General features: G+C 40.7%; 2 protein-coding genes and 1 long non-coding RNA gene across 7 annotated transcripts in view; 2 read left to right on the top strand and 1 right to left on the bottom strand.

Annotated features, from left to right (window-relative positions):
• CHAT (choline O-acetyltransferase) overlaps positions 1 to 12,563 on the top strand; it is a 28,988-nt gene extending 16,425 nt beyond the window's left edge. Inside the window, exons 9-14 of the mRNA XM_068197270.1 lie at positions 81 to 209; positions 1,448 to 1,570; positions 3,019 to 3,160; positions 6,261 to 6,323; positions 9,219 to 9,356; positions 11,012 to 12,563. Coding sequence (XP_068053371.1) covers positions 81 to 209; positions 1,448 to 1,570; positions 3,019 to 3,160; positions 6,261 to 6,323; positions 9,219 to 9,356; positions 11,012 to 11,281 — 865 coding nt within the window. The 3' untranslated portion in view covers positions 11,282 to 12,563. The remainder of the gene's footprint in view (positions 1 to 80; positions 210 to 1,447; positions 1,571 to 3,018; positions 3,161 to 6,260; positions 6,324 to 9,218; positions 9,357 to 11,011) is intronic.
• The window catches only part of LOC137477899 (uncharacterized), a 28,665-nt gene extending 14,006 nt beyond the window's left edge, over positions 1 to 14,659 (bottom strand). Inside the window, exons 1-3 of one of the 5 annotated variants that reach the window (XR_011001258.1) lie at positions 13,723 to 14,657; positions 12,558 to 12,715; positions 9,394 to 9,591 (exon numbers count right to left, since the gene is read on the bottom strand). This is a non-coding gene — a long non-coding RNA (uncharacterized lncRNA). Of the gene's footprint in view, positions 1 to 9,393; positions 9,592 to 12,557; positions 12,716 to 13,722 lie in introns of those variants that run through there. The other 4 variants (XR_011001257.1, XR_011001255.1, XR_011001256.1 and 1 more) reach the window with 4 other exon arrangements.
• Positions 14,660 to 17,636: 2,977 nt separating this feature from the next.
• C8H10orf53 (chromosome 8 C10orf53 homolog) lies at positions 17,637 to 18,538 on the top strand. The gene is given in 2 exon segments (XM_068198555.1): positions 17,637 to 17,971; positions 18,464 to 18,538. Coding segments are annotated over 2 exon segments (171 nt in total). The 5' UTR covers positions 17,637 to 17,875.
• Positions 18,539 to 21,586: the final 3,048 nt, after the last annotated feature.

Genomic DNA, 21,586 nt, shown 5'->3' with positions numbered 1-21,586 from the left:
AATTCATCTGCTAAAAGAGCAGTGTTTAATAAATTGATTATTCCTGTGACCTTAATGACTTCTGTCTCACATACCAACAGGAAAGAAAGTTCCAAGAAATTAGTTCGAGCTGATTCAGTGAGCGAGCTTCCTGCTCCACGGAGACTAAGATGGAAGTGTTCCCCTGATATTCAGACACATTTGGCATCAGCAGCAGAAAAACTCCAAAGGTAGAACAGATGCCTCATCTTTCTCAGCCATGACTGCAAGCTGGGAACTACCCAGCACATTGCATGGGCTGCCTCCTTGGGGGCCTCTTGTCTTCCTGCTCCTCCTATTCTTACCAAGCTGTACATACCTAGCATCTCTCTGCAGGATAAGACCCTTATGGGCTGGAGCTACTTGTCTGTATTCAGGAATTGCATTACCACTGTTTTCCTTCCATGTAAATATTAGGTACTCCAAAAACCACTGGAAAAACAGCTTACCCATATTTGCACAGGAAGCAAACAATGCAGATCCTCTGTTTTTGTATCTTATGGGTTTGAGCTGACTCAATCTGAAGCCAGGGCAATAGGGGTACATATAGAGGACAGAAGAATACAACTGGTTTGAATAAACCATTTGAATTTAGGAATGTAATTTGTTTACATTCATATTGCTCCTACAAAGTCTAGTTTTCTGACTCTGTTTCCAGGCCATCAAAGATTTGCATAATCTGTGGGGGTGGGGGCAGCAATAAGAATTTTTTCTCAACATTCAGGCCTGTGATCTCTTTGTAGAGAATTAACACATTGTCTGCATGATCAGCTGTAAGCATGTTCAGTGTGGTTGCATTAGATATAACCTCAAAGTGGCTAGAAAGATACATATGAGTGAGAACATTCAGGATGCAGAATAACTCCTTTGTGTTTTTAAATAAAGGTAGTTGAACTGAATCTTGGAAGGAGCTTAGGGCCTTCCTCATGTCCTAAATGCACTCAATTCTCACATCAGTTAATCTCTCAGAAACTTGTGAAGAACAAAACAGACCCTTGCTTAGGCTTCAGGGGTGGAAACACTAGGTTGAGGGGAGGTTGCTGGGTTTTTGGTTTGATTTTTTTGTTTGTTTGTTTGTTTTAAAGATGTCTTACTCAAATGAAGAGACTTGAGTGCTACAGTTAAAGCTGCAGATAACAAGCCTGGTGTAGAATCTGTATGAATAAAAATTACTGTCTAGGAACAAGTTACCAAAGGCCAGTACTGTCTGCAGAGCAGGAGACCACTCACCTCTAGGAGGGTACTGGCAGGAAAAGATCCCTGGGTTTTATTTGCAAACAGAAATGGGACAGAATACGGTTTAGTGGTGAACAAGGTAGGGTAGGTTAATGGTTGGTCTTGATGATCTAAGAGTTCTTTTCCAACTTTAACAATTCTATGAGATTCTTACATCTACCCCAATAGTAACTGCCTTCTGCTTGTTTTCCAGGGCAGTGGAAAATCTGGATTTTATAGCCTACAAGTTTGAGCACTATGGAAAGGAATTCATTAAGAAACAGAAGATTAGCCCAGATGCCTACATTCAAGTAGCACTTCAGTTGGCATTCTACAGGTAAGGTTAGTTCAATTCATAGGAACAAGGTGCACAAGGCAGTGGGGTTTTATACAGAGGGTCCATTTTTTCCTCAACATTCAAACAAATGCCTCCTGCATGAAAATGAGTTATCTTGCCAAATGACTGTAGGGCAGACAAGATGGAAACTGATACCTGGTTCTGGGAGAGAGTACTCCTTTTCTTCATTCCCTTTCCCTCTTCTTGCTCTGCCTTCCCATCCCTGTGTCCCACACATGCCAATCCCAGCCAGTACCCTCCGGACAGCTGTCCCTGTGCTTGGCATAGAGAGGGTGAGGGAATATGCAGGGATGTCTGGAGCAGCAGCAGCTGGGGAGTCCAGGTCCCTAGGGCAGAAACACCACTGCCTTGCCTCGTGGGTAGCTTGGGAGGAACCACAGCAGTAACCACACATGCATCTCTGGCACAGGTGGAAAAGCATCCACTACAGCACAGCGTATCAGACTGGAGTTCCTACACAGAACAGTAACTACTGCTGTTCCCTTCTTCACAAGCATCCCCAGATTTGATAACATCCCCTAATTTCCATGGTCTTATCAAAGTTAAAAGCTTCTTTCTACATTGCCAGAACTCCAGGATAGAGATAGGTTGCATGGTTTCCTGCAGAACAGCCTATTACACAAATAATTCTTTATCACGTCAAATTAAATCCCAGAGTGGTCTTTACCTGGTCAAGACCAGAGATGCTTAACACATTTCATGTACTCCTTTAACACCTGTTGAACATCCATTTTGCATATTCCATTAATAAAACTTCAACAATGACCTGGCCCAAGATTTTCATCTGGATTCCAGCCACGATATAAATCCCATGTTTGCCATAAAAACCTTAGGGAACAGTGGTGTTCTGAGACCACCTGCTTCAACTGAAAGACACAGTGTCTCCTGAAGCAAGGAGTAGTATCTGTATACCTGGACCCAAATTAAATAACAGTCTTCATAATCTGTTCTAATTGCTATGAGGGTTTTTATTCCAGCTCACAAAAAACACCCTACTCCCCTTTTAGTTTTCTTCTTTTCATTGACGCACTCAGTGCATTTTCTCATGTTTTAAATAAAACATATTTCAAGCCCATAAGTAAATGATTAATTACACAATTATTTTATGATGCAGTACAAATAAAACATTCCTTGAGATCTTTCAGTAAATTTTTGTTTTACTAGCCTTGTTTTTACAAAACAAGTCATTTTTTACTGGCAATGCATAACTAAAACATATACAGCTGTATGCAGCTCTTCATATTAGAAAGGAGTGAGCATCCATCTTTTTAAAGTTTCTTACAGAATTCTATCGACATTAAGATGAATACTGTGCAAGAAATAAAAGTGTGGCTGTAACAATAAAATGTACCAAGCCTATATTTCTTCTAGCCTTTATGACTCTTAGAAAATAATCATTCTTTGTTTTTCTTCCTTCACTCTCTCAGGTGCCACAGGAGGCTTGTCCCAACCTATGAAAGTGCTTCCCTGCGCCGATTTGATGAGGGCCGGGTTGAGAATATTAGGTCTGCTACCTCTGAAGCATTTGCTTTTGTCAAGGCAATGGCAGGTGACAAGGCAGCTGTGTCGGTATGTTGGGCTGGCTCCCTCTGTCCTCTTTGCCAAAACACTAAGTAAATAATGCATTCATGGTCCCAATTCTCTCACTTTTTAACTCTTAACTGAGAGCATAAAGGCATAGGGCAGGGCAGCAAGCATTACAGGATTTTGCTTTTTGTACAGACCAACCATTAAGCTAAATATAAACATTCCCTTTTTTGTTATTTAAGCATCCAAACGATTCAGAGGTACCTAAATGTGACATTATAAGGAACATAATATCTAATTTTAGATTTAGTACTGTGATATGAAATGTTCTATCATCAGATGCAAGTTCAGTTCCCTGGAGAGATCTAGGCTGAACATGCAAAGTTCAGGATCATTAAACTGCCACACCAGGGGAATTGCCTGGCAGGTCTCCTGCAGTGGTTAGTTCTGCTGCAGCCTGCAATGTGTGATGTAATTCCCATGCTTTCATTCTTGGATATGTGGATATGTTCTTTTTTGATATCTTTTTTGTTTTAAAGGGATGTTTCTACCAAATAGACTAAGTCCTATAGGATCCTCAAGGGAGCTGAACCTTAATGATGAAAAGCCTCATCAAGTTAATTAAACAACTCTCTAAAATGTCCCGATATCATACTGCAAAAAGAAAAATTAAAATTGCCTTTCTTTGGGACACCACCATCTGTTTGCCAGAAGCATGAGCACTGTACAGAGTAGACGGCAATGCAAAGAGGTGCAGCTGAGAGCAGATCTGCACAAGCAGCCCTGTGCACTGTCCTGCCCACCATCCCTGGAGAGCCTCCCTCAATGTCTCTGTGCCACTTCCACCCACTGCGCTGCTGTACAGGGAATTTCCAGGTGGCTGTTTAGATGCAAAATGCTGCCACAATACAGTTTATTTTTCACAGTAAGCTCATTCCAGTGGCAACAGCCCACATGGCTGTTCTTTAGAATTTAGCATAATATTGCTAGAAGCATTGCTGGGCTATAGATTAGGTGTAAATTAATGAAAAATTATAAACCAAGATCTAACATCCCAGAGAATTATGAAAATTTGCCCAGATAAGTCCTCTCTTCATCCACAGCTTCTTCAATTTCCTTAATGTTATCATGCCCAGAACTTAGCTCCTGATGAACAAAGCTCAAGTAAGTCCCATGGTAAAATAACTCAAAAAACCCAAAGTAACTCCCTTTCCTGGGTGGGTAATTCATGGCAGACTATGACCATACTATTGCACAGAATAGTGACTACCACACAGTAGGCAAGAAGAGGCTGGTTTTATTTGCTATCAGTGTCCTGTGTGACATGATGGCTGTCAATCACATTTCATCAGAAGTTCCTGTTTTCTGTGCACTTTCCTCTCTCCACCTGGGCACTCAGCATAGTCCCAGCCCATGCTGTGGCACACTGACCATGCTTCTGGCAGGAGCCAGCATGCTCCTACCGCATTGTTTCAATACATCTTTCTAGCCCCTTGCACCTATCTCTTCCTTCCTGCCTTCTTCAAAGTTACTGACTCCTGCAGCTCTCCCAGAGCTTCAGCATTTCTCACCTTTTTCCCACCCAAACCTGAGATCGTGCTCCCCTTTCCCAGCCTCCAAAACTGTCCTGTTTTACATAAGCAAGCCAAAGAATGCCATGTGTCTCTAGATGAAGCTCATATCTTTCTACGGCATGCCTTGGCCATACAGAATAGGGGGAATAATGGTTTCATTTCCCCTGGAAAACCTGTAATCATACTGCAAACCAACCCAGTGATAGCTTTCCTGGCCTCTTCTCCACCGAGAGATACAAAGGACACTTATACTGGTCTGAGATGGTTCTTTCCAACAGACATTAATAAATCTTTGTTTTGATGTGAACATCTTCATCTTTCCATGCAAAACTACATATATATTACTATCACAGAAACATTAGAAAATTAATTTAATACAACCCTATTCCAAGGTGATTTCTTTAGATCTACGCACTGCTCTGAACGTGAAGGGGTTAATTCTTTTTTCTGGACAAAGAGATGCACAACCTGGTATAAGTAGCCTTGAACTCCCCAAAATATTGTCTGTTAATAGCCATTAAGTCAAATCCAATTAAAAAACATTTTTTTTCTGATACAAACAAAAATCATCCTCAAACGATAGCTTGAACAGTCACCAAAGATTGATTGAGTCAGATTGATTCTTCAGCAGGAGAAATATCTCATGCATTTGACACTTGCTGTAAAAGCAGCAGCTACTGCCACTAGAGATTGCTTGAATAGCTGTAAATTAATCAGATTTAAAGACTGCATTTGGTAATTTAATCTGTACAAGGGAACTAAGGCCTGGCTCTAGCCTTGTGAAAAAATATCAGACTTTGTATTTTGAAGGTCCCTGATGGTGACCTTGACTTGCTTCTAAAATGAATTCTTTGCTCAAAAGATCATTCATCGTCCATAGAAGCTGAAGGTCCCCTGTTTATCTGGAGACCCACTCATTACTGGCTGTTTCAGGGTCTCCCAAAGTTGCAGTGTTGGACTTTATGTACAGCAAGGCAACACTTCTTAAGATCATTCCCTTAATATAAAAGGCTGCCATTTGACAGGAGTTAAAATTTACGGCTTGTTATCTGAAATGTGAGAAATCTGTGGATGCAGCCTTGGAAAAATCTAGATGCCCTTTCACACATGGGAGTAATTTTTTGACTGGCTAGTAAAATATCAGTAATGGCTTTCATTAATATCACTGTCATTCTCTAGATAAACCATTCTGGAGAAGGAACACTGCCTGTTTTGAAAATACTGAATTACACTAGGCAATTAATTTCCCTACTTCAAACATAGTGATTCTATTGGTAATAATCTACATCCCCAAAATCCATGGAAGGAATACACAAAAGGAACTGCAAGCCTTTTCTTGACTTCAAACAAACCACCACCAAGAAACATGTTCTCCCCTTGCACGATCAGATGCTGGTGCTGATCAGGACATTGATCCCTGTGGCTTTTCATTTATCAGAGTACTTTTACCTGAGCTAAGAGCAAAGGACATTTGGGGTGCTTGCTATTTGGCTCTCAGTTAGTTGATGGAAGATGCTATTTCTTTGAGAGTTGATTCAATAATACATATATTCTGATTACCCCAACAGGATTCTGAGAAGATGCAGAAATTTAAGGATGCAATTGCAGCTCAGACTAATTACTCTGTTCTGGTGAGTAAAACACTGCCTGTCTGAATAAGAACTAGTCAGCTTTTTTAAGAAAAGTGTGAAGACTGTCATTAGCTATTTAAACACTAGAAAAATTTAGGCATCTCCAGACAGGAAAGTGTCTGCTGTATCACACTTAGGAACATTTCTATGGCCCAAATAGCCATATTCAACTAACCTCAACTTAAAAAAGCTCTACACCTAATACTAACCATCTATGCATTTTCTTATATTTCCCTTCACTAGATGATAGAGGTCCCTATCTGGAACCTGATCCTCAGATGGACTGGTGTTCTGGAACATGTATTCTGGTATTCCAAACTGCCATTTCTAATAAAGGTCATTAACAATGAGGGAGTGATTATAGTAAGTTTTCTTTTAAAGACCTGAATGCAGTGTCTAATAAAAGGGAGAGATGCCCTCCAGTAAAGAAATCAGTTTAATATCAAATACAACTCATTTTCTGTTGATTAAAAATGAGATAATTCAGTCTGGGTAATGCTCTACATCCCACTGTGCCAAGACAAAGCACAGACTTGTTCTATAAACAACTTACTCATACCACTTATGAAAATAAATATTAATAACCAGCTATGATAAGTGAATTTGCTACCTATGGTTTTGACTCAGACCATTGCCTATAAACCCATATTTTTGATTACTCTTTGAATATTCATAATATTCAAGAAATCATTCAGCTTCAAAGGTCTATTCTGGGCACTGAAGAGGCAAAGTGTTGCTTTCAGGCAGGACTGTGAAACAAAAGAAAAACAATTCTGTGTTTCGAGCCTTGCGCTGAGAACCCACATCTTAGAAGCTGGGACTTCACGTGTTCTGTAAAGAGAAGCCACGTCTTACTTCAGGGCAACTGCCTCTCCTGAACCATCTTAGGGTAACCTCACAATGAACACAGCACACTGTAGGTCTACTGGGTCACAACCAATAGAATTTCTGCACAACAGCTCTCAAAAAAAAAAAAAAGAGGAAAAAATAAAAACCCACATTAATTCTCCCTTCAAGTTATTTCGAACCCAGAAACTGTTATAAAATTCAGCCTTCACTGTAGCTCATGGGAAAATTTTAAAACTTCCTTTGGAAAAATTATTTATCTTTAAATTTAAAAAGCTCTCTAGGTATTTCTACTTACCAAGCTCCCCCTCCTTTCTCAGAAGAGCAGAATGAATGTAATCTTTGGGGCTTTAAACTCTGAGTAAGACTTAGATGGTCTAACTAAATTGTGTGTAACAGACTGAAATGTAATAGCTCCTAAGAAAACAAAAAAAAAATCTACTTCATAAAACAAAAAGCAATTTAATGATTTTATTTCCCCTTGTTAAGGCTTACTAGTAGCAATGCTATCTTAAAAGTGGAGTTCTAAAATTCAATTTAGCCCAGTTTTTTCCTATGCGTTGACTCACAGTTTATTTCGTTAGCCTGTCTCAGCCTCTCTGCAGACATGACATTGATCTATGTTGCAAAAATGTCATTGCTAACAGCCTTATAAATATTGTGTGATAGCAAAATATTTCCTTTGATTATCAAGTCAGTTTTCCTGTATGGGAAAAAGAACATAAACACATTGCTGATGTATGCTACCTTTTTGCAAGCATCCTTCCTCTGTCTGGGCTGATGAACAAATAGCTCCTTTACCAATGGGTGCTTAGTTCTTAATAAACCAAACCAGGCTGAGCACTCCCAACCCCCTGTTTTAGGCACTTAGCAGTGGTTAAAATTACTCTCCTCGCAGAAGTAAATTTGTGCTTTTTTTTTTTTTTTAATCCTTAAGAGGAAAACCAAGCTCATGCTCTTTTTTATATCCTGCCTTCTCTCAGGCTGTTTGTTCCCCTTGTTACAAGGGTCCTGTGCCACAGGGATATCAGCTCTGCTCTCAGGGCAGTACAATGCCCCTAGCTGAGGTTCCCTTCCTACATGCCTTCAGCCTGGGCCACAGAAGAGCTACAGCTCAGTCCACAAAATCAGTGTTTTCACCAGCAAGAACAAACCTGGACTGAAGGATTCTGAACACACTTATCTGAGGAATTCCTGCCTGGCTAGACAAAATTTTGGTGTGGTTTCCTGAAGAGACAAAGCTCTGTAACTATCCTGTGTACCAAGCCCCCAGTGCTGAATTTTGATCCCATTAGCCATCTTCAATCACATTTACTGTAGGGCAAAGCTCTTAAAGCTAATAAATGCCTTAAGTCTAGAGCACTTGGTAGCTGGACAGAGCAGAGACGTGAGCAGCTGATGGCAGGGACTCACTGCAGGCTCAGCAGCAGCTCCTGTGAGCTGCCACCACTGCTTCTGTATCCCTAACTCCAGTTTTCTCAAGTGGTGGGACTTGCTCAAAGATCTGTGATAGATCACTGGCAAATCTATCTGTTATTCTGCTCAGCCTGTTGCAGACACCTACCAGATCCTTGGATCTACATTCTATGGAATGGCATGGGCTTTAACTGCCAAAGGGAGATGCAGGCAGCAAGGTGATGGAAGATTTGTTCCAATTTGGAGGTGTTTTGGAGCCCTCCACCTTGAAACATAATCCAAATGATGCACAGAAAATTCCAAAGCAGGCTTAGAAATTTCTGCTGTCCCATATGCTCCCCTCAGCATCTTTAGAAGCCCAGCCCATGATATTCAGCTCTGAAAGACAACGAACACACAGATAACATCAGCACATAATACACATCAGGACTGTCTCTTTCCTAATTTGTAAATCTTCAGAGCATCATATGAATTTCTAGTTACTTACCTTCAGCAAAGTACATACTCAGAGTAATATCTGAACATTACAGGCTTTACATCACTCAAACCAAGTTCATCAGCTCTGACCAGAGCACTAGGCAGTAACAGTCCAAATGCCTGCAAACTCAGTTAAATGCTGTTGTCTTATCACAGGCTGTTACTGGAATGGCAATAGACAATCATCTGCTAGGGCTCAGAGAGGTGGCACGGGAGCACTTCAAGGAACTGCCAGAGATATTTACAGATGAGACTTATCTGACAAGCAATCGATTCATCCTCTCAACCAGCCAGGTGAGTGCCTCCTGTCCACGGGTCTTGCCAAGCAAAGCATAGTTCATTTGTGCTCTGCCAGACCTTGCTGCTCACAGTAAGAACAATGTAAAAAAGGCAAGCAAACAAAAGCAGTATCATCAAGAAGTCTGAAAATTGCTCCACATTTTCAGTCCTGTTTTGGTTCATCAGCACAGTAAATACTGACTGCAGTTATCACTTCAAAGGCAACATTCCAAAGTCCTTTGCAGAAATTCTGGAAATGCACACAAACAAACTAGCAAAATTCACATGAGGTCTCAGTTTCCAAACTACATATATTCCCATTCCCCTTCTTTCCCTTCTTCCCCTAAGATGACATCTCTAGTGAGCAGTCTTTACTCCACTGACAGTATAGCCACAAGCCAGAAGGGCTGCCACTCTGAGAAACAAAAAGCCAAGAGCCACGAGGAAATTTTACTCTTAAAAGTTGCCACATTTAAGATCTTTGAGAGCATTCTGTTGGTTGCTGTAGGACAGCAACACATGCAGATGTGCAACTTAAGACTTACAGACATTTTAGACAGGTACAGACATTTACAGGTTTACAGTTATGTCCACATACAAAGGTACTCGAAGAGTCAATACTGCCTACATTTAATGTTCTGAATAAGGAAGCATCTTTATGTCATACAGCCTAAAAATTAAATGTTTCATTGCATGCAGTAGTAGTCCTAATGAAAAAAGAAATCTCTGTAGGAATTCATTAACTGAAACACTAACCAAACTGCAACAGATTGGGACTATGCAACAAAAGAGACTTACAATAGCATGCTACAGTATAAAACCTTAATAAGTAATTTGATCTTGTCATAATGTTTGTAGGCTTTCAGACATGAGTGAATGTAACCAACATGCTACTACATAAATTCTCCAAGAAACTATCCATGAGCAAAGAGTGCTTCTGAATGGCTTTATGGCCTTCGGCTGTTGCACAGCAAATTCATCTGACAATTCTACGGCTCTATTAGCAGGACTAATGGCCTGTTCTACACCATTAAAAAGGCAAATGTTGTTTGAGAAGGCCCATGAACACAAAGTCTGAAACATATAGTTTTTTAACACCTTTTATTTTCTGCAGAAGAAAGTGTTTCACTGCTATATTTTGCCATGATTAAACTGGGGTGTAATAGAATGCCTACTTGCATTAAAGTATTTTTAAACAGCATCAATTATAAACTATTATTAGAAATTGACAATGCTCATTTCTCTAATTTAATTGCAGTCTTCGCATTACAAATTTAACATAACCTTAAGAAATTAAAAACCTTAAAGATGTTTTACATATCCATTTTATGTACAAAGATTACATAAAATTCCTATCAATAACAAATCTTTTACCTTTCAAATATCTATATAAATTGAGCAAAGAAATGCATTATAGCCACCTCAAACTACACCAGTTTTTAAAGCATAGCAAACAAATAGAGTAACCAGCTTCTATACTGTGATCAGCTTTTGCCATCCAAGGTAAATCATCTCCAGGTCTGGACTTCTGAAGACAGTGATACTCCACAAGGCTAGATTCACCACATTACCAGCATTTGTAACATTTTTTCTCTTTTTCCTAATTCCTAAGCAGATTTTAGGTGCCCTGATTAATCAGAGATCACTCCTTCCCTTCTCCCTGCAACCAGGTTCCTACTACTATGGAAATGTTCTGCTGCTATGGGCCTGTGGTGCCCAATGGATATGGGGCATGTTATAACCCTCAGCCAGAGCATTTATTATTCTGCATCTCAAGCTTTAAGGAATGCAAGGAAACCTCCTCAGACATGTTTGCAAAAGCTGTGGAAGAAAGTCTCCTAGCAATGAGAGATCTGTGCAACAAGTGCAGTTCCACTACAGCAAAGCCACCTGCTAAACAAGAGGCAGCCACACAGCTGCAGAGTGACCACCAGCGCTAGGAGGCTGTGGGAATTATTCTCCTGAATCCACTCCAGGAAGAAACATGACATAGCTGTTCAAAGGCAAGATAATACTAGTAATATAATAGTGTAGAACCAAAGTGTCATTTGTTTCTCATTGTTGCCAACATTTATAACTCTGTGTACTAAATCTGCTATTTCTTGCTTACGAGTCAGCAAAAAAGACTTGGTCTCACTGACTGAAGTGAAGGAGGAAGTCATAAAAGTATGTGTTGTACTACCATTTCTAACCATAATTATTTTGTGCCACTTTATTACCTAAAAATTTGAGTAAGTTATATGCATATGACATAAATACTAAGGATCACCAATTAATTAATATCCCCTGCAAGTAGTTCTAAAATATTCACATCTATTACTACAAGAGTTGCATGTAAAGAAAAAAAGCAATTTCCCCTCTTGGGAATTTTGAGAGTAACACTGTAAATAATAGGCTAATGCCATTGTATCTTGAACTTTTGCATGAAGTGCAATAATACCACCAGTCTATTTACCATATAAGAAAAACTGATTATTTTTTAAAGAGTGGCCCCTGTGCATTTCCACAGAGTTTAGGAACATAACATGAGTGTTTGCATGTTTCCCCCAATTCGAAAATGCTGCAGAAATTTAGCTTTATTCTGGTTTGCACTGGTCTCAAGCACAGTCCAGTTCTGAAAGCAGCATACTGGAGACATGATCTATCACACATAACTGGGAGAATTTTGTCCCTAATGAATTGACTTAATTATTTCTTTCTATCGGTGAGCAAAATCCAGCCTGACAGCAGCAAAGCACAAAACAAAAGTACTATTCAATCCTACTTAAGACCTTTTCTGTTTGCATTGGAATTAATTTAGTCACTGTGACTGGCAGGAGAGTGAATGCAACCGGACAAAATCCAAGAGCAATAATTAGAATGAAGAGGTAAATTTGCAATCTAAGGAAGTCTTCAAGCTAGAGTTATAAATACCAGTACTGGTACTGATATCAGCTTTGCATCATCCCACTTGGAGGGATTTATAGTTTATATTTTTTGATAGCAGATGTAGGGTATCATATTCTGCAATATACAGTAAATTCAACCAGGCAAGTGGCAATATATAGTGTCTGCTAATTCCCATTTTATGTGAATATTATCCTGAGGTTTTCCTAATTATCTCTTTCATTCCCTATAAATCCTTCCAGGGACTGATATTTCCAGTTATTTTCTCATGAGATCATATGTGCTGCCTTACTTAGAGGTGTTCAGTATCATTGTTAGAACACAACTTACTCACTGACTGAAGACATTCAATTCCTAACTCTGGCGCAGATCCCATGCTGCACAAGCTGGAACACACTCTCAGGCCTGGCCAGGGATTGCTTCCTTACCTGTGGAGAGGTGATGTTCTCTCTTCCTTTGAAAAATCACACGTTTAAGCACTCTGAAGCCTAAAAGCAGAATAGATTTATTGCAATAACCTAGAGATGCAGATACGTTTCTGTTTAAGAACTCTAGATACAAATTCAGGAGATTCTATATGTCCATGATTATTTTACTGCCTCTTTGGAGATACATGAATGCAATTAAGCAGACTGCTGGATAAAGGATATCCACAACCCCATATATGAAAGCACAGTAGGCCTGATAATCAATTAGAGCAAGTAGCTGTGTTTAAGTAAATCAGCTATGATGATTTACAGACATTAAAAGCTGGGTTCATTTTTTTTAAAGTTATTATATTTCACTGAAAAATATGTATGCTTTATTACTTCATGAGCTGTGGTTCAAATCAAAGATGAAATCTGGTTTTAAATTACATAAATAGTATTTTAGCATAAAAGCTACCCCAAATTTATCATAGAATGGTTTAGGTTGGAAGAGATCTTAAAGATCATCTTGTTCCCACTTCCCTGCCATGGGCAGGGACACCTTCCACTTGACCAGGTTGCTCCGAGCCCCATCCAACCTGGCCTTGAAAACTTCCAGGGTTGGGACATCCACAACTTTTCTGGGCAACCTGCTCCAGTGCCTCACTGCTCTCATGGTAAAGGTCTTCTTCCCAACATCTAATCTAATTTAAAAGTTAGGATGCAAAAGTACATAAACAAAACCCAAGAAAACTGTTGACAAGACCAAAAGTTTGCTTAAAGAATACACGGTTCAAAATAAAACTTTAAATTGTTCCTATACCATAATTACAAAAATTACTTCAAAACATTCCAAGTAATTTTTCTTTGTATCATTTCACTACAAAAGCATTCTGCATTTCTAACAGAAATGTAGCACTACATATTCTTTTGTAGAATTTTATGTTTTAAATTGTAGTCATATTTTAAGTGTATAAAAATACTGTGAATAGTTATTTGATAATTTATTAGTTTTCTTCTAATTAAATATATACTTTTATTTTGTAATCCTAGCTACATAAGTACAGATAGTTATTTGCAAATATTACCTGTTTCGCATTTTACTTTTTTGTCTGGAATCTTAACAGTAGCTTAGACACTGTGCTCAACACAGTCACTGAGAACTCAGGAAGCATCCACACCCACACCTGATACCTTATACCAATTTTTTTATTAAGAGCCCCTTAGTTGTCTACAGCTGCTGTAACAGGTGTTTTGCATTCTCCAGCTCTGGAAACTACTGGTGGTGGAAAATACTGACAATATATTTTTACTTGAAGACCAGTGACTACCCATACTTCCTATTTATTTAGCTAACCATTCTGTACTTGTATCTTACTGATCTGGTTTTAGTGTTCAGCCTGAATATCTGAAAGGAGCAGCTTTGATGACCTCAGTCCCTGCAGAAGAAATCTTTTGTGTACATGGTTTACCTTTGCCACTACCTGTGCTAAAAGCACTATCGGCACGGTACCTGACTTGATGCGGGAAGCTTCAGGCTCAGTTCAGGTCTGTTTAAATTGGAGGGTTCTGGTTAAATTACAGATCGATAAAAATTCACAGGCATGACAAACTTCTCTGACAGCAGGAGCTTCACAAGGGACTGTACTGCTTCTCGGTTAACACAATTCCCTACACCTGTGTGATGTGATCTCATGCTGTATCTATCAAGGATTTCAGGAAACAGGTTTTCTTAAGTTCTTATTTAAAATTGTGTTATGCAGATGAAGTTCCTTTATGAAGTGTAAAAATACACACCTTTATGCACTTGTGGAAACCAAACATGAAGCTTTTAAAATGTTTCTAACCAGAATACTGTGGAATAGATTGTTCAGTATAAAAAGAGAGAAAATTGATTGACAAACTAAGTGTAATTGCATTGATGTAACAAGTGGCTATGATTTAATGAGCCCGCTCGGTGGGACCCGGGGCACACAACCCCCTGCAAGAGAACTGTCAGAACGTAATTGTTTCGCTCTCCCCGTGGGTGTACACCATTGCACACGCAGTGCTGGGGTGCAGAAATTAAAAAGCAAATTTTTAAATGAAACTCCGTGTTCACAGTGATCAAAAATAAAAGACGTTCGATTTCAAAAAAGGGTGTTTCAAAGGTGTAAGAGCCCGACCTCGCTCCTTTGACAGGAGTGCTGCCAGAGCCCCTGTGCCACGGGTAATTTGGCAGGACACGGCTGTGAAAACACAGCGTGAGTTGCAGAAGACAGAGAAATATTTTAGTGATACTTTTATTTTTATAAAAAGGTATATATTTATGACAAATGTAAATGTGTATTTATAGCACATGTTGTTCCTGTTATGTTTTGTCTCTACTGAAATATATTTATCTGTCTATATCGATATGTACGCCCTGAAGTGTACGCTGATAACGCTCATTCAGCTCGTTCACGGACGGAGCTCCGCACCGCAAATAAAAGCTATCACAGGAAAGATCTTGTCGCCTTTTCGTGCCTTCAGCCCCGGCCCCTCGAGCCCACCTGGCCCCGCCGCTCGGAGCCTCAGAGGCCGCCCCGCGGCTCCCGGGCCCCGTCCCGCCCGGCGGCTGTGCGGCGCACTCCGCCCTGCCCTGCCCCGCCCTGCCCCGCCCTGCCCCGCCCTGCTCTGACCCGCCCTGCTCTGCCCCGCCCCGCCCTGCCCTGCTCTGCCCTGCCCCGCCCCGCCCCGCCCTGCTCTGCCCCGCCCTGCCCCGCCCCGCCCCGCCCGGCAGCGGGCGGGTCCCGGCCCGCCGGGCTCCTGAGCTGCGATCGTGCAGTACCGCGAGCAGGAAGGGACTCACAAAGATCAGCAGCTCCTGGCCCTGCACAGGACATCCCCAGCCGTCCCAGCATGTGCCTGGGAGCGTTGTCCAAACGCTTCTTCAGCTCTGTCAGGCTGCTGCTATGACCACTGCTCTGGGGAGACTGTTCCTGTGCCCAGCCACCCTCTGGGTGAAGAACCTTCTCCTGATACCCAGTGTCAGTCTCTCCCGGGGCAGCTTCAGGCCATTCCCTCGGGTCCCTGCTCAGATTCCCTGTGGCCACAGCGTACCGAAGGCTCTCGGTGTTGCAAGGCTGGCCGGCTGCGAAGGGGGCTCCAGCAGCTGTGCCACATGTGAGGCAGGGGAAAGGGCTGCTCCCCAAACACGCCTCAGAAAGCACAAACACCTCCATCTTTTGTGTTTGCTAGAATAAGCTTGCATTACAGTGTGCATATATTTTCCAGGTACACAAACCTCATTAAAAACACAGACTGAAATAAACACATAAACCAACGATGAATACATTTAAAGCCAAATGTAGTAGAATTTGCGAGTAGTTACATTTGCTGCTCGCAGCTCAGCTATTATTTCCAGCAACCAGCACACGGCAGGCAGCAGGTACCCCCAGGCTCGGGTGCCCCGTTTTGAGCAGAGCTGCTCCGACCTCCCACATCCGCCGGTGAGGGACCGAGCCAGCTGTGCGGCTCGGGGCACTGCTGCAGGGCTTGACATGGCTCCTCGGCTGCTCTGACAGAAGAGCAGCGCCTCGGGGCTCTACAGAGTTTGCAGGTGCTGAAGAACTTCACTACCCATACCTAAAGTCGCAGTGATGTACAGCCCACAGAGAAGGGCTGTAGCTATTTTTTTCTCATGCATCTCATTAAGGACTGGTATAGGCTATTTCCTCTTTAAGAGGGAATGAGCAACACTTTTCCTCTGCTCCAATGCTCTCCAGCTGTAATAATCATTTCTGCCTAGCAAAATTCATTTAAGGTTGGAAGACAAATCAAATTGCACGCATGTGATCTCAAGTATTCGAATAAGTACAGTTTTGTGAATTTAAAGGCTTTAGATAACATAGAGGCACAAAAAAAACTCAGTATCAGACAAATCCCTATTTGCTTGACACTGAAAATTTACAAAAAGCATGAGTCAATGCAATAAGTGGGCTACTGGCAGCTCATTCCAGTTTTTCTCACTGGGGTTGGTAGATCATTGCAATGTACCTGCCATGGCCCTAACCTGGGAAAACTAATAATGTGGGCTTTTAATTTAGAGCCCAGAGTATAGAGATGTCATCTCTGTCACCCATTTTATAAGTGTGAATTAATTGTCTGAGATTACCATCAAAGCTTCCTAGAAAGCAGTGAGAGCTGTCTGATGAAAATGGCAAAACAGCAGCAGAAGGTGAAAGCAGGCTACTTGATGAAGCACACTCTTTCCTCAGCCACTTCTACTTTTTCAGTAAGCTGAATTAAAATACTGCAAACAGCCCTCACAGGTGGACACAGGTTAAATCCTTGAGAAATGCTGACCCCTGCAAGTCATATAGCTACAGTGGAACTGGGACAGAGAAAGTACCTCCACCTGCCAGAATAACTGAGGTGTCAGTACAGCCTTAACACAGCTGATAGAAACCTGGAAAGGTGAGACCCTGAATGTTTGCCTATACAGGAATTTGCTTCTGCTTTTTAAAACAACTCAATAGAAAGTGATGAATTAAAAAAAAATTAAATCTGGGGTGTGCCCAGGCAAGTACTTGGCATTTCTGTGTTGCTGGAACTGTATTATCAGTCACTTTTCTTATTTCCCCAGTTCTGATTAATTTAATGTTATACAATGTACCATAATAAACCTGAAAAGCTCCTAATTAATCTAAAAATATGTGGATCAAGAGATTATTTTGTCCATTCTGATTTTATTCTCAGCTTCACAAAAATCTGAAGTGTTTAATGTCCTGAGAAATTACTCTTTCAGTAGAAGAAAGATGAATTATGCGTCAATGAACAATTGGGTTATCAAGGTTGTTCACTTAATGTTCCAGCTGTTCTGTAACACCATCTTAATGCTTACTGGAGAATTCTTCTGAATTTAGACTTATTCTGTGGTACTTATAAATAAATGCATTTTGTTTCTTACAGCTGCTCTGCAGTTAGCAGAGCAACTGTAGCAAATAAAATTACAAAATTAATTTCTTGCCATTTATACCCCTAGACCTAGAAATGACAGAGGGTGGAGGCATCATTCAAAGGACATCCATTAATGTAATAATAGTGAAGATGGAGATGAAAGCTGATAGGCTTTGTGGGGCGTTCTGTACAGCACTTAACTACATTAACACTGGGTTTTTCTCATCCTCATAAGTGCTAGAACTTAGATATACTCAAAATTCACTGGGAACCAAGAAAATACAGTACTGACCACTGTTTCTTTGCCCTTTTCCAGCTGGCATGAATGGAGATGGACATCACCTAATTCTGGAAGTGGTAACAAACTGAAATGCCGTAGACCTGGTTGTCAACAGGGAGATGGTATTTCAGTGCAATGTCTGTGACCTGCATTTGGACAACTCCTGAATTTATTATTTGCAGTTTCTCCAAAAGCACTTGCATTTTGAAATGAGCGCTTCCTAAGGCATAAACAGCCCAGGTTCTATCAACATTTACACTTTTAAACTCTGTACTGCTGTATATCCAAGGCAGTTGAAAAGGCACAGTCAGGAACAGAGAATGGCTTGGGAGTTAAGGCCATGTCTGGAGAGCACTGTCTGGGGTCATCCCACATGCACCAGCACACAACCACAAGAAAACCTGCTAGGTTTTGGTCCACAGAGGTATTAGGGCTTCCCTTTGCTTTCAAAATAGCAATTTTTCTTTTTTGCTTGAGCTGAATCCATCTCAGATTACAGAATTAACCACAGCAGAGCCAAACTGGGTCCAGGTACTGTGAGGGAGAGCACAAAGGGCTGTATGTGTGGGGTAAGAAGCAGAAATGTAAAGGGTAAATACATTTACTTGCATATATTTTGTAAGTTGTAGTTTTCTCCTTTAGGAGGTGATGGCAAGTTAGATCCACTTTGTGGAGAAGCCAGAAAAGCAGTGTAAAATTCTTAATTTACAGAGACATTTCCCCTTTAATCTTGGGTTTCTGTCAGGCAGTTTACTTACGTCACAAAGATACCACCAATTGGTTCTTTACAGTTTTAGGTCTCTTAATGAAGAGGATAATCTTGTTGCACCCCCATGTCAACCAAATAAGAATAGAACACCTTTTACAGAAACAGTTGTATGTTACTACCCTGAATATTGCCAATTCGGGTAGAACTGACTTGTATGGCATTTTAATAATTTGAATTAAATTAAAGAAGACTGAAACTCTGGATATCCTTCATTCTTTCCACTTTATAAAGTTTCTTATGGCAAAGATACTTTTGAAGTAATTCATAGCTGATAACACTTCTTTTTACAGTTATACAGGTTTACAGTTCAGCTCTTCTCTTGGCCACAAATATCTCAGAGAACATTTGTGCATCACTAGGGAGCCCAGAAGTAGAGAGAAAGAAATTGGCATAGCCATAAGGACAGGATTAAAACTGACTGGGTGTTATCATCGTTGATATTTCATGTACCTCAAAAGTAACTAGATTATGAAGCTTCTTTTTTGCTCCTTATTTTTCAACATACTTTCAACATCAATATTATTTTAAAAACAATTTAAACTTGGGTAAATTCAGCAGTGTGACAATAATCATATGCCAGAATGCTGGTGCCCTGAGCAATATTCAGTTTGGCCCATAATTAGTTATGAAAGAAGGAAGTGGTTAATCTTTGCATACTAACAAAGGGGGTTGAGCCAAGAAACACAAGGATTTGCTGAAGCCCAGGAGCCGCAGGCAGCAAAGCTGCAGTTTCCAGTAGGACTGCAGAAGAGCAGGCTGCCCAGCACAAAACTAAAACCCAAAGGAAACCTGTCACTCAGTATCTTCTACCAGCTGAAATCTGCAGGGAGATGGCAAACCACATTTACAGTAACACTGATCCAACACAAAAGTGTGTCAAAATAACACTATCACTATGTCCAGATTCAGTCCCTTCCCTCGAGGTGACAGAGGCATTAAACCAATATTCTTTAATAAGAAAAACAATACTCATAATTAAAGCTGAGCAAAGCAAGAATTGTATTGTCCCTTTAGAAGACTGAAATATTTTTGCTTTCTACCACTCTGATATAACAAGAAAGTGGGAACATCCAGACTGAGCTGGATTGAGATCAAGACAATTAAGCTTGGCACAGCTGGCATGGGGCACTTTTTGCAGGAAGCATTCACACAGATAGCAAACTGGGTTTGCTGCACCTGCCCTGGACAGAGGGAGTTTGTTCACACCTTGCTGTGACCCTGGCCCTCCCTGCCACTACCAAGCAGATTGTCCTGCCCATAAAGCAGCTCCAGTGCAGCTCTCAGCAGAGGCAGGGATTTCTCAAACACACCTACTGCATTCATCACTGGGACACCAATAAATGACTTTCTGCTCTGGCAGTAAATTGTTTATTGGCTTCTTAGATAAATGCAAATTAATTAGACTAAATTAGTTTAAATACTGCTAGTTCTAGGCAGGATTAACTCCCAAAAATAGCAGAATAAACTCCCCAGATCTCTTGAACATGGGAAGCTGTGAACATCACTGGAAACACAACAAGCAGAAGAGCTCACTACTGTGACTAGTCTTGTGGTAGATTTTTTGGTTTGTTATTTTCTTTGTTGGGTGGGTTAATTTTGCTATATTTGGTGCCCTCTTTACCATCACTCTGAGGACATTTCTGACATACCTCCAAGTCAGAATAACAGCAGTTTTGTAGGGAGATATTAGGCCTTAATAAATCAACATGTTGAACTGGAGTAAATACAACCAAGCTTTGAGGAACACAAAGCTGCAGGTTTGAAACAGCAAGCTTTCAAGACAAGCATGGGTTGAGGACAACTGCTCTGATTTTGCTTTAGAGTAATATTATGACCAAAATGTGAGAGTGAGGCAAAAAATCAGCTGCACCTAAAAAAGATCTCATAGCTCCACATAGGGAACTCAGGCCCTGTTACTGTGTTTTTGTTACAGAAGAAAGAAATAAATACAATTTTGCAGTAGCCCTTTCAGTCTGGTGCCTGCCCCCAAACACTACCTGCAGTTAGTTGCCACAGCACTTGCAGGCAGCTGGATATTGAAAGGCACTACAGTAGCCAAATGGACAAAGGCATGTAATTTTTTTATAATGAAATATCCACTTTTTTTCTCCTCACTTTTTTTCCTCATTTATAAGGGGATTATCTGCCCTGTGGATAATCATGGCCATTCAAAACTGAATTTAGCCTCCAAGTCTTCTCTACAGCAACTTTCAACCAGACTATTGTGATAAAGTCAAATCAGGAAGAAGAAAGCAAACCGCAGCAAATTATTCCAGTAGTAACACCAACTAAATTGCTGTGCAGCTTTTATGGTTTGACTAATTGTCTCATTAAGGCACATTTCTGATCACTGAAATGGATCTCAAGTATTATTAATCACTGAAAAAACGGTACCACTAAGAGCCTCTCTCCCTCCTATCCTTGGCACTCTTTGCAATGGAAAAGGCTCACAGACTCCTGTTGATTGGAGCCCCACTGCTGCACAGTTGGCAGTCAAATGGTACTAATGGCACAATAACCCAATATAACTAAAAGAGTTATGCCTTTCACAGTAACAATCTCTTATAACATGATTAAGCTCCATCATGTGCATTTCCTTGTGTTTTGCAAATGGCTCAAAAATCTGACAATTTTTCCAGTAACTTCTTCAAAAGGAGGGGGAAAATATATATAAAATTAAACAGCTATCAAGAAAAACATATAAAACCTCGATAAATTTTAGAATAATATGAAAACAACTGCAACAAGCATGGGCTGCATGGCAGCATGATTGTGTGGCACCTAGTCACTTCCCCTTGCAGAACATACCTCCAAAGACTGGCTTTGGCTCAGTTATTTGCAGGCACTTCAGTGAACCTTTGTTTAGGAGCTGGCTTGCCCTGGGCTTGCTCTGTAACTGATGGAGACACCGCCACAAAGCAGCTCAGATCTCTGTGCACAGACTGTGGCATTTCTGGGCTCCTAATCTAGGTATTTCATTGGT

This window comes from Anomalospiza imberbis, chromosome 8 (genome assembly GCF_031753505.1).
Source record: "Anomalospiza imberbis isolate Cuckoo-Finch-1a 21T00152 chromosome 8, ASM3175350v1, whole genome shotgun sequence".
NCBI lineage: Eukaryota > Metazoa > Chordata > Aves > Passeriformes > Viduidae > Anomalospiza > Anomalospiza imberbis.
Note: the sequence above shows the minus strand (reverse complement) of the source record. Positions and strands in the feature narration are given on the sequence as shown.